Source organism: Anabrus simplex, chromosome 2 (assembly GCF_040414725.1).
Source record: "Anabrus simplex isolate iqAnaSimp1 chromosome 2, ASM4041472v1, whole genome shotgun sequence".
Classification (NCBI taxonomy): domain Eukaryota; kingdom Metazoa; phylum Arthropoda; class Insecta; order Orthoptera; family Tettigoniidae; genus Anabrus; species Anabrus simplex.
The window spans coordinates 136103436-136119811 of NC_090266.1; the positions used below are offsets into that span (position 1 = coordinate 136103436).

At 40.1% G+C, this 16376-nt stretch overlaps 1 protein-coding gene across 2 annotated transcripts in view; it reads right to left on the reverse strand.

Moving 5' to 3' along the window:
- Acf (ATP-dependent chromatin assembly factor large subunit) overlaps window positions 1-16376 on the reverse strand; it is a 711969-nt gene that overhangs the window by 645346 nt on the left and 50247 nt on the right. For both annotated transcript variants that reach the window (XR_011017808.1, XM_068226116.1), the window contains exon 2: window positions 12448-12586. Coding sequence is in view for 1 of the 2 variants with exons in the window: in XM_068226116.1 (XP_068082217.1) it covers window positions 12448-12586 (139 nt within the window). In the remaining variant the exon portion in view is untranslated. The remainder of the gene's footprint in view (window positions 1-12447; window positions 12587-16376) is intronic.

Genomic DNA, 16376 nt, shown 5'->3' on the forward strand with positions numbered 1-16376 from the left:
CTATCATTTATTCAGGTTAACTTCATGGATACCGCAATGTATTGCGAATTTACACCAGCCACAAATTAAGAATATGTCAGTTTTAACCATATCTTCATGTGCCGTCCTGAGAATGTCCAACAGCACTCCAGCATGATTTTAACAAGGACTACAGGAACATTTCATTTTATTTACGTTGGTCGATTGTGGGAACACCGTCTAGCAGTTCTGCGTCAGCTGGTAGTTATTAAATTAAATGAAATGTTTAGTAATGTAATTCAAAAACATTGAATAATTTAGTATTGAAAAAGGTGGACCATGCGACATTAATTTAATAATTATTTTTGTGAATGAATTCCATGTTGCGAATTGTACTGACAACAAAAGAATTATTGTGGAGGGTGGATCTGTGATTTGGTATTTCGAGGGTTAGGTTAGCTGCAGCTCTGGTTAAGATGTTACGAAAGGATGAGAGCAACTGGAACAAATCTGTTAGATAAGAGGGTGTCTGCCTGTATAATATTTTGTGGAGTAGAAGCTGGGAATAATAGATTCAACGCTGGTTTAGTTTAAGCCAATTTAGCTCATAGAATGCAGGAGTTATATGATGAAATTTTGGAATGTTTATTACAAATTGGACGCAAGCATTCTGAGCTCTCTGAAGTCTATTACAAAGGCAGCCACTTAATCTGCCATGCATGTCACGGTAGTCCAACAGAGGCATTATTAGCCGTTGAACCAACAGCTTTCTGACCTTGAAGGGAAGTAAATATTTCATTCTTTTAAGTGAGTGAAGGGAGAAAAATACTTGTTGGCATACAGCTGTTTAGTGTTCTGTCCTGTCAAGCTTTTGTCCAGTATTAATCCTAAATCTTTAATTTTGTTTCCGAAAGGGATGATGATTCCGTTCAATGTTATCTGGGGGATATCTGAGCTCGTTAAGTGATACTTAGTCTTGTAAGTACCAAACATCATAGCATGAGATGTCACAGGGTTCATTCCGAGTCCGTTTAGTCTAGTCCACATTTCGACATGCATAAGGTCTTGATTAATTTTACATACAGCTTCATGAATACAGTATATTTTCGTGTAAGCATAAACCTGCAAATCACCTGTGTATAGATGATATTCACAGTTTTCAATATTTGATGAGATATCGTTAATATGAAGGGAAAAGAGAAGAAGAGAAAACCCTGCAGCGTCCCTGTCTCAACCTGCTTCTATGAGGAAGTTCTTTCCACGATGTAAACACACTGACTACAATTCGACAGAAAAGATTTTATCAAATGGGGATTATTTATAATTTTCAAATTATGAAAGATTCTAATTTTTCCGGAAGTATATGTTTATCCATGCAGTCGAAGGCTTTAGTCAGATCTAACAGTATTTAAAATGTTTAGATGACCAATATCCATAGCGCATTCAGAATCATTAATTACTTTCACCACAGCTGTTGTAGTATTGTGGTTAGGGCGAAATCCTGATTGATATTTATTGAATAAATCGTTTTCATCTATGCACGTAATATGCTTACAGATTTTATATCTTCAGGTAAAGTGGGATTATTATATATTTTCTTGTACAATTAACGCATCCCATTATTTTTGGGTCCAAAATGGGGAAAAAGATATGTTTATGTATTTGACACACCCACTTCTTCGAACATCCATCACGCAGCTCCGGATGTGTTTCGAAATAAAGAGGCCAACTACTCAGATAGCAGCCCTCCTATTGGAAAACCAGGCATTCCAAATACTGGGCAACATGCTGTTATCAGCCAGTAAGAAATATCACTGCACTAGTTCAGAGAGAGAATCGGTGCAGAAGTGACTAGCCACACTCTATTCCAGTCTGGTACAAACGTATATTACAAGTGTTTCAGGTACGGGACATGCGTTTTCTGTCATCTTAGAATTGTTTGTTAGTCCACAATGAACAAAAATTCGAGTCATACTTCGTTATATAAACTTGCAGCGATCAGTTACGCCGAAACATACAGGCAGAGGGCAGCGGGCCGCAAGTATCAGTGTCCGAATGCAACGCAGTAACAGAGAAGTGCACTTAAAGCGACCAACAAGTCTCGCAAAGCATTTCGCGCACCTATAAAAAGTGGCAAGTTTCCAAAAGTAAAGAATGATCTGCTTAAATATATGATTTCATTATGCAACGTTCGATATGCCGTTTCTCACGAAACGCTGTATTTTAAAGGACGAGAAACAGCTGCTGCACATGGAATCGTCTCAGATTTGAAGGTTAGCCGAGGCTGGATGATTAACTTTATGAAAAGGAATGGAATTTCTCTTCAATGCCAAAAAATACCAAATGATTTCAACCAAAATGTAATTGAGTAAAGTGAAGGAATATTTGCACTCGCAAATAGGTACTGCAGGTCAGACGCCACACGCCAGTCAGTTTCCGCATGTCACACGTCGAACAATCGATAAGAAAGGTACATCGACTGTTATCGTATGCACTACCAGAAGGGAAAAACAACATTGTGCTGCAATGCTTTCTGTAACAGGAGATGGCAAAAAACTTGCACCATAAATTATTCTAATGAAAAAAAATGCCAAGAGTAAAATTTCCGCGACGTTTCCACATTCGTATCCCAGAAAATGGGTGCATGGACACACCACTCGTACAAGATTGGATACGAACAGTTTGGGGAAATCTAGCTTTTGGCCTGTATGTTATTATTATGTACTTACATGAATTGTACTTTTATTCATTCATGTTTATTTCTCATAAGGTCGTAATGCCAGCTCGTAATGAGAAGAACATTTTCCAATGTCGGTACTTGAAACCCACATGTCCAAATTGCCTGATGTACCCCATTTGACTTTACAGAAAAAAATCCCACACTGGAATGTTACGCCAAATGAGAGTAAGCGAAAAAGAGTTCAACTAACTGTGTGCATATTATGCAAGATGTACGTGTTAAAGGTATAATATGAAATTTAATAACTTGAGAAATAATGGAGATATTTCTTGGCGGTTTGTTCCTACAACTAGGGTAACTCAAAATGTTTTCTGTGTTTGCTAGCGGTGGCACCACATGCGCACAACTGCATTGTTCACGAGAAGCGGGCCAGTAACCAAGTGGACTCCACAGCAGAAGGTGTTCTGGGTGCTCTCGCTTGCGGAGATAAAATCAGTTACACTAGCACAACGTAGATTTCGGCGCAAGTATGGACTGTTACCAACTGATGATGTTCCCACTTACGTAACAATCATGAAATGGGACAGGTGCCTTCGAGAAACTGGGACCTTGCTGTCGATGTCGGGCCACCATGCCAAGCACGCAGTTTCAGAGGCTACTGTTGACTTAATCTGCGAGTCCTTCAAGCGGGGCCCTCGTAAGTCAATTCGACAAGCAAGTAGGCAGTTACAGTTATCCCGTTCAACAGTACACGATGTCGTCCACAAAAGGTTGCGCCTACAGGCGAACAAACTGCAGCTTCTTTGGAAAATCAAACCTCAGGACAGGCAGTTACGGAAAGCATTTGCAGAGAAAATTCTGGCAAAAATTGATGGAAACGAGGCATTCCTTGACTCGGACTGTTTCTCGTACAAGGCTACATTCCATATTTCCGGCACAGTAAACGAGCACAATTGCCGCATAAGGGGATCTGAAACCCCCCACCTAGTGACAGAGATGGAACGGGACTCTCTGAAAGTGAATGTGTGATGTGGATTGTCGAAGGACAGGGTTATTGGCCCATTCTTCTTCGCAGAGCCTACAGTTAATGGAACACGTTACCTAGACATGTTGGAGCAGTATGCTGTGCCACAACTTCCTCGTGATGTGATCTTTCAGCAAGACTGTGCACCATACCAATATGCGGAAGTTGTGAGGGATTTCTTGAATCGTGAGTTCTCAGGTCGCTGGATTGGGAGAGGTAGTCCATCAATTGCTTGGCCCCCTAGAAGCCCCGACATTACGCCACTTGATTTTTTTCTGTGGAGGTTTGTCAAGAATCAAGTGTACCAGACAGAAGTTCGTGATCTACCAGATCTGTGTCATCGCATTCGTGCAGCTATCGCAAATGTTACGCCTACAATGTTGCATAACACTTGGAGAGAATACAGATTCGATGTCTGTCACACCACTAATGGTGCACATTACGAGGTTTATTAGGTATGTAAACAAACATTTTGAGTTACCCTACTTGTAGAAACAAACCACAAGTAAATATCTCCACTACTTCTCAAGTTATTAAATTTTATATTATTATACCTTTAACCAGGACACCTTGTATTTGATGTATCTTTCAAACAGAGATATAAAACAAAGAATTGGTGCTGCTCACGCAGATGGCTGTGAAACTTGGACACACTACTGTTGTGATAGCAAAAAAACTTGAGCGCTTCCACCAACAGAAAATGAGATTCATCTTAATATTAAGTGGGAGGACTACGTGGCCAACACGGCAGTTCTCGAAAAAGTGCAGCTAAATAGCAGTGAGGCACCAATCATCGCTCATCAACCGAGATGGTTTGGCCATGTTCACCATATGGGTGATACGAGGCTTCCCCGCCAAATTCTTTATGGTGAACTTTGCTCCAGCAGTAGACCTCATGGAGCCCACCTTAAGCGTTTTAAGGACCAGCTGAAACACATAATGAAGACAACTGGTATAGATATACAGACATGGGAAGAATGTGCTGTGGACCGTCCACTGTGACTGAACACTACATTCACCGCTGTCAACTTGTTTGAAAGACAACGCCGCAGACATCAAGAGGCCAAGCATGAAAACTCTATCAATTACAACCCCGCACTCCCACATCCATTCAGTGTGATTTGTGTGGGTGTATGTTTTATGCCAGGATTGGTCTGTATAGTCATCGCAAACACATCCATAAACTGAGTTGAACTGGTCAATGTATGCAGGAAGAAGTTATATATACTCGGATCGAGTTACAGCCGCAGACAACGACGATCTTTTAAATGTAAATGAACTGCACATAATGTTTGTGTTTTAAATATCTGAATTCCTTGAATAATTTACGCATCCAAAGTTTTCACAAGTTTTTCGTCAGAAAAAGTGCGTTAAATACGTAAGAAAATGTGGTATTTTTGGGATCGGGCGAATAATAGCTAGCTTCCACTGTGAAGGAAAAATGCCATTCATAAAGATGTATTTATTATGTGAGTTAAGTTAGGAAGGATAATATCCAGTATATTGTTCAACTTCTTAAAACTAATACAATCACAACCAGTAGCACGCAAACTAATAAGACAGGAAGGCTTGCTTTACTTGAGTAGATGAGACATGAGAAAAAAACAGTTGTTCAGCATTTGGTTTCTGATCGCATTGAATTTTATTCAGATGTTCTTTACTTCGTTCTTCTATCAGACTCAATCTTGTCGCAAAAGGCTGCTGAGTCCTCAATATCTATGCTATTGATTAGTTCGCTGCTAAACCTAAACCTACATCTTCAACTTATCCCCACAGCTTAGCCACGTCGTTGGTACTGTATTTAACTGGGAGTGGGCGAAGCAAATTTTAGTGTTACAAATCATTTCTGTTACTTTGTTCCTTAGTCTTTTGTAAGACTCAAAATATACAGTTGAACTATCCCTAAGGCAGATTTTATGGCCTTATCTCTACGAGTCATCCGTTCACAAATGTTACCGGTCCAGCCAAGGAGCTGCTGGCCGAGTGAAGTGTGCTGTTTTCAGTGGGGCGTGGCTATTGTACAGTGAAAACAAAAGGTAACTAAAGTAATCATCATCATTCAAATGTTGAACATTGGTCCATGGCGTGGAGAGAGCATCCTCAATGAAAGCACCCATCTTAATGTTTTTAAATTTTCTGAAAGTGAAAATTTTCGGTTTATAATTGCGGATTTTGAGTGAATAAACAACATATATAGCGCCATGACGGGAAATTTCAGGAACAGGAAGTTGTCCAGTTGCTATAATCTTGTCGGGATTATGTGTTACTATCAAATTGAGTAAACTGTAGGAAGTATTGGGCTGACAAGTCGGTCGTAAGGATATCGTCATCTTGCAAGACCTAAAAATGTTGGTCAGTTGCATGGTCTCATTGGTTCATTTTAGAATGTTAGTGTTAAAGTCTCCTAGTACCAAAATATGTTCATATATGGGGGCTAGATCCATCAGTACATCCTCTAAATCTGCAGTGTGACAAATTCGCGGGGGTTTGTACACCACACCCTAAAGAATCCTCGGACCAGACAATTCAATTTCAACAAATATGAGGTCAGGTTTTGCAGAGTAGATGTTCTGCATTCGGTAAACTATTTTATACTTGAAACTGTTATGTACAAACACACACCTCTCCCACGTTTTACCTCTCTGTCACATCTTTCCAACGAGAATCCATTTAAATTAAGCAATGAACCACGTATCCGAGAATAGAATAACATACGGATTACATGAATGCTTCAGTTATATCATTTAAATGAGGCAGAAGTTGCTGCACATTGGCATGGACGACTCACAATGCATTCTGGGTTACATGAAATGAATTTCATTTTACGGTCTGTATTGATGATCGACTACTTGCAACAGGATGTGCAGGTCCACCTGTTCAATACCGTATGTTATAGTATAACTACTGTTTATTATACATCAGGACTAGTCTTGACCGTTCCATTTAGCCTATCTACAGCCTAGATACGTCTTATTTGGGTGGATATAACAAGCTTATACATTTAACTTACTCTAATATATCACAAATAGTATGTCTACAACTATTAACTATCATGTAATTTGCTGTATTAGCAAACACGTCTTAAAATTCTGCTTGGTTGATATTGTATCTATAAAACACTGTTTTTTTCTAAAAAAATGTTCAATATATGAACACTGAACTTTCCAATTGACATAGTTACTACAACACTTTAAAATATTTCTCTTGGGATTATTTTGAACATATCAGGTGTGTTGTTGCTTGTAATATTCATAAAATACATGTACATTTTATCTTAAAAACATATTTTGTGGACAAACATAGTTAAATGGGGTAAGTAAATATATACTAGAATGTTGTTCACTATACACCTTTTGTATTTTGCCTATGTCTTAGTGTAATATTAAAATATTTGGAATTGATTGTTGAAATTTTTTCTTCTTTACCAGGTATATGCGTAAGTCGTTTCCAGTAAGCAGTATATGAAACTGACAAGTCAGCTTGTCCGTCTGACAATCTATCAACACACACAAGTTGAGTCTGCAAAACACTAGCATCTGTGTTGTATCGTTTAGTGATCATGTCGACATTTGTGCCTGAAAAAGAACATATGCGTCACACATTGCTTTTTTTTTTTTTTTTTTTTTTTTTTTTTTTTACTTAATCAAAAGAAAATGGCTGCGGAAAGCCATTGTTTGCTGGTAGAAACATATGGTGAACACGCCCCATCGGTTAGAGCATGTAAGACATTGTTTCGACAATTTAAATGAGGTGATTTCAATGTGAAAGACAGTGCGCGCTCTGGTAGACCACAAAAGTGCGAAGACTGGCAATTGCAGCAGTTACTGGATGATGACAACTCAAACTCAACAGCAATTGGCACAAGCATTAAATGTGTCACAAGAAACAATCAGCAGACATTTAAGAGCAATGGGGAATATCAGTAAACTTGGTAAATGGGTCCCAAATAACTTGAACAAACGGCAAATGGAAAATCGCAAAGTCACTTGTGAAATGCTGCTTCAACGCCATGAAAGAAAATCATTTCTGTATCCAATTGTGACAGGCGACGAAAAAGGGATGTATTTTGAAAACCCGAAGCGAAGAAAATAGTAGCTGTCACCTGGCGAAGCCGGTCCTTCAACGCCAAGGCCAAATCGCTCTGGCAAGAAAAACATGCTTTAGGTCTGGTGGGACCAGAGCGGTATTGTTTATTATGAATTCTTGAAGCCTGGCAAAACCGTTAATGTATAACACTATCGCCAACAAATGATTCATTTAAATCACACAAAGATTGAAAGACTACCGGAATGGGCCACAAGACATGGCAAAGTGACTTTGTTACACGACAATGCGCTGTCTCACACGGCGAAACCAGTGAAGGACACCTTGAAATTGCTTGGATGGGGCATCCGTCCGCACCCGCCGTACTTCTCCGACCTGGCGCCATCTATGTACCTCTTCGCATCAATGGGGCACGCAATCACAGAGCAGCAATTCAGTAATTTTGAGGAAGTTTGAAAATGGCTTGACAAATGGTTTGCTGCAGTAGACAAACAGTTTTTCTGGCATGGTATTCATAACTTACCTGAAAGATGGGCGATGTGCATAGAAACCGATTGCCAATATTCTGAATGAACAAAAAATAAAATTCCCTTGAAAATTACGTGTTTTCTTTGCCACAAATCTGGCAAAAACTTATGCATACACCTGGTATAACAACAGACTTGCTACTATAATTTTATGGAGACATTCTCAGTTTAAGTGTGGCCTCCATGGCTCAGTCGGCAGTGCACCGGCCTCTCACCGCTGGATACCGTGGTCACTCCATGTGAGATTTGTGCTGGACAAAACAGAGGCAGGACATGTCTTTGTCCGGTTACTCCGGTTTTCCCTGTCACCTTCCATTCCAGCAACACTCTCGAATATCATTTCATTTCATCTGTCAGTCATTAATCATTGCCCCAGAGGAGTGTAACAGGCCTCAGCAGCTGGCACAATTCCTATCCTCGCTGCTTCATTCCATCCCTGACCCAGTCACAGACTAGAAAACAGGTTGTAAGTTTTCATTCAATCATTCTGGGTTTAAGTATGTGGGTTGTTGGTCCAATTAAAAATTCTTGGTAATGTTACAGTTGTATAGTTCAAATTGGATTGGTCGAAATGCATTAGAATGTTCTACTGACATGTAAGTCTCTTGTCAGTGTATTCTAATGTTGTTGGGAGTGTTGGAAAATATTTGTTTTAAAGAACACTTATTATTCTTCATTTTACATTAATGATCTTGTAACTGTTGTTGTGACTGTCTGAAGGGACATTTTCAGTTTGAATACATGGGCCTCTTGATCCAGTTGAAATGATACTTCATGTATTCTGTTTAAAGGGAATGTCTAAAACAATAGTTAAAGAGAAATTAATATCTAGTGTCGAGTAGTGCCTAACACACATGATGAACCAGTACAAAACTCACCCCCTGGTTGTCCTGTATGTCTATGTGTAATCCCACTCCAACATTAACTGATTAAATGTAGGAATATAGCGTGTGTTGAGTTAGCGGGGGAGTGTTAGTGGGGAGGAGCAGGTGGGGGACGGAGAGGTTGGGGTATATGAGTAGGAGGGTTTGGTATCCTGCCTACGGTTTTTTGTTTTACATATATTGGAAGAATAATATCAAACCTAATATTTGATTTCTCATCGATTTCATTGACATTATGATTAGGATTGACATACCTACAGATCGATATGAATATATACGTTTTGCAGGATGTTGAGCATCTGTCCCTTCTTCTCTGCCTTTAAAATAGCCAGATCTTCATTAAAGGATGTAATGTTATGTTTTGAAACGGCCATATGCTGACCTAACGCTAAAAACCAACTATATTTAATGGCATTCACATGTTCCTTGTACCTTATTAATAAGCTTGACCTACGTATGAAATATTACAGTCTTGACATTGCAGTTTATAAATTCCTGATTGTTCAAATTTATTACTTTTGTTTATTGTGTTAGTGTTAAAAAAATAGGGCCAGCCCCATGGTGTACGGGTAGCGTGCTTGCCTCTTACCCGGAGGCCCCGAGTTTGATTCCTGGCCAGGTCAGGAATTTTTACCTGGACCTGAGGGCCGGTTCAAGGTCCACTCAGCCAACATGATTAGAATTGAGGAGCTATCTGACGGAAGAGATAGCGGCCCCAGTCTAGAAAGCCAAAAATAACGGCCGAGAGGTTTTGTCGAGCTGACCACACGACACCACGTAATCTGCAGGCCTTAAGGCTGAGCAGCGGTCGCTTGGGAGGCCAAGGCCCTTCAACGGCTGTAAGTGCCATGGGGTTTGGTTTGGATTTAAAAATGGATGAATTGTTATTGTGAATTTTTAAATGCTATTTGCAGTTTGTATTTCTTAAAATGTTGGCAAATTGATAGATATTGGGGTTATAACTGTACAAGTGTATGATCCAAACATTTCAGGTTAGACAATTTTTGTAAAATAATTCGTAATATTGAAGACATGAAAATGATGTAATTTTGTTCATTTATAATGTAAAAACATAATATTATAAGAAAAAGTTTTAGTAGGGAATTTTGTATCTGTGTAACTTTAATTTGTGTAAGAGTCTGCATACAGCATGGCAGTGTAGGTTGCTCAAGAATTGTGCAACACCGGAAACAGTGGCTATATCGGGAAAGATGGTTGAAGTCAGTAGAAAGTGTTGCAACAAAGTGGCTTGGAAACCTGGGGTACGGCAGGCAGTATACGCTGAAGATTGGAGTTGATCAATGTGGATGTACATGAGTGGATGTTCTATGTTACATCAGACGCTCGATAGCCAATACGAGGGCTTTGTTTTAAGCAAGCTTAGGTTGACTGAGAGATGCATGAAGAAGTGCCTGTGAGGGCGTTGCTACCAGTAAACTTTTCAGGATGCTATAACCACAAGTAGCAAGCCTATATAAGTATGTACGCGTGTGCGGCAAGTCATTCTGATTCTGTTCCTCATTTGGACCGGTGCGCGGGAGCTACTTTGTGCAGTTTCCTATGCGTAATTCTATTATTCTTCAGTATCTATTACGGAGTGAGCACTCTATAATCACAGATGCTAACGAGTTTCCGGTGGCCATTCTGTAAAAGACACTACTAAGTGTTTATTTGTTGCTCAAACTCAGTATAATAACTGTACTATAATTCTTTTATGAGATAATGTACAGAGGATGTGTGGTTGTGCAAAGATCTAATTCTTTGTAAAGGAAATCATCGGCCAAGTATGCAGCTTTTCAGTTGGGGAAATGTGAAGCGTCACACTAACCCGTGCGGCAATTGGGAATGACTCGAGACATCGATGAAGAGTGTAAATAAGGTTAGGGATGCTCTTCGTAAAGAAGGGAGCATCCGTATGTAGAGAAAGTCGTCATACTTTTCTTTACTAGATTAGGATTTTCTTCTGTAACAGTAGGGAGTGCAGTGGGACTGTTACCTGGAGGTATGTTATGAAATGTATATAGTGAAAATTTTTATTGATGGTTCTTAGTTGTTTGTATATTTGCCTTTCGTAAACGGCAAACACGAGTTGATCTCAACAAGTGATGATTTTTTTTAAGGTTGTTTGTAGATTTGCCTTTTGTGAATGGCAAACACGAGTGGGTCTCGTCAAGTGATGATTATTGTTGGCGTTTGTCATTTTTTTTTTAATTCTGGGAGTAAAGTCATGGAATGAAACATGTAAATCTTTTTTCAGTGGTGTAAGGATGAACCTGGCATGCTACCCAAATTTAATTTCAGGGTTAAACAGCAACACGTAAGGTTATAAATAAAGTCTAGACCTTCATCAGCCTGATGACCGTCGCCTTGGTAGAGGGAGTTGCTCTTGCTCTACAGAGTTAATCATTCCTGTAACTTTTTTTGCAGGTGGCGCCCAATCTTGTTATTTATACTTATCTTAGACACCATTTATCCATTTAATAATTTCAATAGCTTGTAGATGTTACAGGATTATTAAATGTGAAGGAAGTGTAGGTGTTTTATATTTGTTGTTTTTTTTTTCTCTGGTAAGAGTAGAAATTTGAAGTCTTAATTGTATTGTTTTGGTAATAAATTGTGCATTATTTCCATTATATTTGGCTGCTGATTTTACAGTGTTTAGCTCGTCTCAGACCTTTTTTGGGTAATGGGATTTTTGTATTTTTTCTTTATGCCTTAATGTAATATTAAAATATTTGAAATTTTCCTTCTTTATAATAATAGACCTGCTAGTATAATTTTACGGAGACATTCTCGGTTTAAGTACGTGGGTTGTTGGTCCAGTTAAAAATTTTTGGTTATGTTGCAGTTGTATAGTTAAAATTGGATAGGTCAAAATGCATTAGAATGGTTTTTTTGTCTTTTTTTTTTTTGCTAGTTGCTTCACGTCGCACCGACTCAGATAGGTCTTATGGCGACGATGGGAGAGGATAGGGCTAGGAGTAGGAAGGAATCGGCCGTGGCCTTAATTAAGGTACAGCCCCAGCATTTGCCTGGTGTGAAAAAGGGAAACACGGAAAACCATTTTCGGGGCTGCCGATAGTGGGGTTCGACCTACTATCTCCCGAGTACTGGATACTGGCCGCAATTAAGCGACTGCAGCTATCGAGCTCGGTTTAGAATGCTTTACCGACATGTAAGTCTCTTGTCAATGAATTCTAATGTTGTTGGAGTGTTGGAAAATATTTGTTTTAAAGAGCATGCAGGTCCCTCAACTACTGAATACCTGTGCTCTAATATAAACCAACACATCCAATTCACAATATAATCTGAATCTTATGAGAAGCTTACCTCAGGCTGAATGTTACTAAGCAGCTCCATCGCATGTTTTTCACACTGCGTTGCTTCCTCAAATGTCAGACCGCGGAGTCCAGTGACAGAGCAGACCCATATAGGTTCAAGAGCTTCCAGCTGGCAAGACCTATGTTCGCTGCAAAGAAATGAGCAATGCAGTAACTGATTACATATCAGATGGTATAAAACCAATGCATAATGACATAAAAGCATCTTGATAGTTTTTTTAATCAGTTTCAAGCTAATGAGAAGACCAAAGAAGCATGCAAGTACAAACCATTCTTTTTTTTCACATTAACCAAGAAAAAAAACAGCACATTCAGGAATACAACAAAGAAAACCTTTTAATTAAGGACTGGTTCTCCATCTCATTTAAAATCCCATGCATTCAATACGAAGGTCGATCAAATATAAACAGGATTTTTGTTCCTGAACATCAACAGTTGGTAAGAAAGGCCCCGCGCTTCTGCTATGCCTAGACGGGACTGTTAGGAGTGGAGAGAGCGTGCTAGTTGATATTTTCTGACGTTTCGTCAATAACGCTCATGAAGTTGGAGGAACAGGTGCACCCGTCCAATAATAAAATTTCTTGCTCGTAAAGGAGTTACAACGGCGGAAATTTACCAGAGATTGACGGCACAGTTCGGTGATCAAACAGTGTCGAGGACGAGTGTGTTTGCCTGGCATAATAAGTTCAAGAAGGACGAGAACGTGTGAAAAATCAGCAACACGATCACAGTCCTCACACCAGCATTACAGACGAAAACATTCATGTGGTTAAAGACATTATTGACGACGATCGACTGGCAAGAGTATCAGAAATTGCAGAACAAGTCGGAATCAGTTAAGCGAGCGGTCAAGCGATCATCACAAATGACCTACAGTTCCGTAAAGTGTGTTCCAGATGGGTCCCTCGCTTTTTGACGGAAAATCTGATGTTGGGCTGTCTGGGAGGTCTGTCAGAGGGTTACAGCAAGGTTTGCGGAAGAAGGTGCACTTGGATTGTCACCTGTGACGAAACATAGGTCCACCAATACACTCCTGAATCCCAACATGCCAGTAAGGAGCGGTGGAGGAAAGAAGAGGCAGCACCAGTGAAAGCCAAAACTTGACTGTCAGCTGGCAAGGTTCTTGCAACCGTTTTTCGTTTTATATTGGAAAGGCATTTTGCTAATTGATTGTTTGCATGAGCGATGTACAATCAATGCTGCTTACTACTGCAAGCAAACAAGGCGAGGGTTGCATATCGCCACAAAAGACTAGACCAACCAATTTCACAAGTCAACCTCCTCCACGACAATGCGCGGCTCCATAGTGCAGCTCTAAATGTCTCCAAGCTACAGGAAATGCACTTGACTATACTTGATCATACTCCTTACAGCCCAGACTTATCGCCCTGCAATTTCCATTTGTTCAGACCGCTTAAAGAAGCCCGAGGAGGGCAACGATTTGAAGGTGATGAGAGTGCGGAAGACTTTGTGCGCAGCTGGCTGGTGACACAACAATTCTTTTTACGATGAGGGCATAAAAAAGCTGCCCATATGGTGGGACAAATGCATTTCCAAAGCAGGAAACTATGTGGAAAAATAAACTAATTTCATTGTGTTCTTCAATCAATGAATTTAAATAAAACTAAATATCCTGTATATATTTGATCCCCCCTTGTATTTGCACATATGCACCAGATCCCGAAATACCCTGCTCATGAACACATGCTTGTTGCCACATTGGTACTGTGTTGTTGCTTTGCAGCTTGCATTAAACTCATCAAGAAGAAGCAGACCACCATATGAGAGATAGTCAATTATCCAGTTTTTGACAGCAAGGAATAAGCCATCAACACGGATTCATCGCCAGATCTGTGAAGTGTATGGCCCTAATACTCTGACTAGTAGAAAAGTCCTAAATGGGTAAGGATATTCAAGGAAGGTCAGGAGAAAATCATGACAACAGAGATGCCAACCTTCAGAAGTGGTCATCAGTAATGTCAATCTCAAAAGAGATGGTTGAGAACTCATCAGGCAAATTACGAAGGCCACCCGGAAAGTGGTACCCGTTTGCGCAATAAAGACACAGGAGTAAATATTAACAAATATGCACATTTTTATTGGAAAGAGCATACTTTACACTACTTCTCCACATAATCTCCAAGCAAATTTAGGTATATGTCATAACGTGGGACGAGGTTTTGTATTCCAGCGAGGTAGTCCTCCACCGCCAGCGTATTGAGATACGTAGTCACGGCTCGTTTAAGTTCATCGCTGTCAAATCTTTTTTCCCGCCAGAAAGTCTTTAAGCTCCGTAAAGAGATGAAAATCCGAAGGGGTTAGTCCGGGCTATACGGGGGATGGTCGAAGGTTTCCCACTTGAATTGCTGTAAAAGTTGTTGTGTTATCGCAGCTGCATGAGCCCTGGCATTGTCATGAAGGAGAATGACGCCTATAGACAATAGACCTCAGCGTTGATTTTGTATTGCCTGCCGTAATTTCTTTAATGTTTCACAATACGCATTACCTCGGCGATCCCAGAAAATGGTTGCCATGAGTTTCCTGGTGGACAGAACTGTCTTGAATTTTTTTGGTTAGGTTGGTGAATGAGCATGATGCCACTCCACTGACTGTCGTTTACCCTCAGGTGATGCATAACAAACCCATGTTTCGTACACAGTAATGATGAGAGTCAGGAAAGAGTCCATCGGAATAATGTCCCAGAAACGTCACTGCTGCAGCCATACGCTTGGTTTTGTGCTCCTCTGTAAGCATGCGAGGGACCCACCTTGCACAGATTTTTTAATAATGCAGATGTCTTTGACAATTTCATGAACAATTGTTCGAGACACATTAGGAAAATGTTCACAGAGTCCATCAATTGTGACGCGCCGATTGTTCCTCACGCATTCGCCTACTGCGCTCAGCAGTTGGTCCGTAATAACAGATGGTCGCCCTGAACGCTCCTCGTCGTATGCATTCTCCCTCCCCAGGTTGAAGTTGCGACACCAGAGCTGAACAGACGACTCGTCCATCACATTGTCTCCATACACCTCCGTTAATTGGCGATGAATATCACAAGGTGGAATGTTTCGTGCATTAAGAAAATTAATCAAGGCCCTCACTTCACAACTGGCGGGGTTCTCAATTTGTTTAAACATTTTAAACGATCACAGATACAACACAGGCAATGCTAGTGTGACGCAACCTCGCACAGAGCAGGCAGACAAGCTACTGACGCAGTCTGACCTTGCCCAGCAGATATCCGAGTCGTCTCAGTGCTGCATGCGGCGCTAACGGGTACTACTTTCCGGATGGCCCTCGTATAAAATACAATTTCAGCGATACCGTAAACCGGGGTTACTTTGTGACAGGTGCGCGCCAAATAATAATTTCATATTTCGCGGGATATGCATTGATGGTCTGACAATGAACACTATATGTTTTCACTTCTCAATAATGCTGCTACCTGTGTGTACAATGATAATGTCCTAAGTGTTGGATTGTTGGCAACAGAGATCCTTTTGTTGTATTGTACTGAGCACGTGATTTTGTGAACAGCGGGAAACTTTTGTCGGCGACAGAAAACGTTAATGAGGTACACACATCAAAGTAAGTGGAAATCTTAATTTCATGTTTCCTGATAAAAATGCATGATTCACATGACACTTTGAGCTTTATTTCAGTTATTAATGTTAAAATAAAATAAAGAGGAGAAGTTTAAGGGGTAACTTTGTGACAACAATGACTCTGCCACAAAGTAACCAAAGTGTTCTAAAATTGCCTTTTTAGTAATGTGGAGTCTGAAAACGATATTCCACTATACTGAAGCAAGAATGTCCATCTCTTGTTAAGATCTAATTGAGAAATAGTTAAAAATGGTCTGAATAATCTACGTTCTTGATGCAGGAAATGTAGTATTTGCCCTCTAAGCCAGGA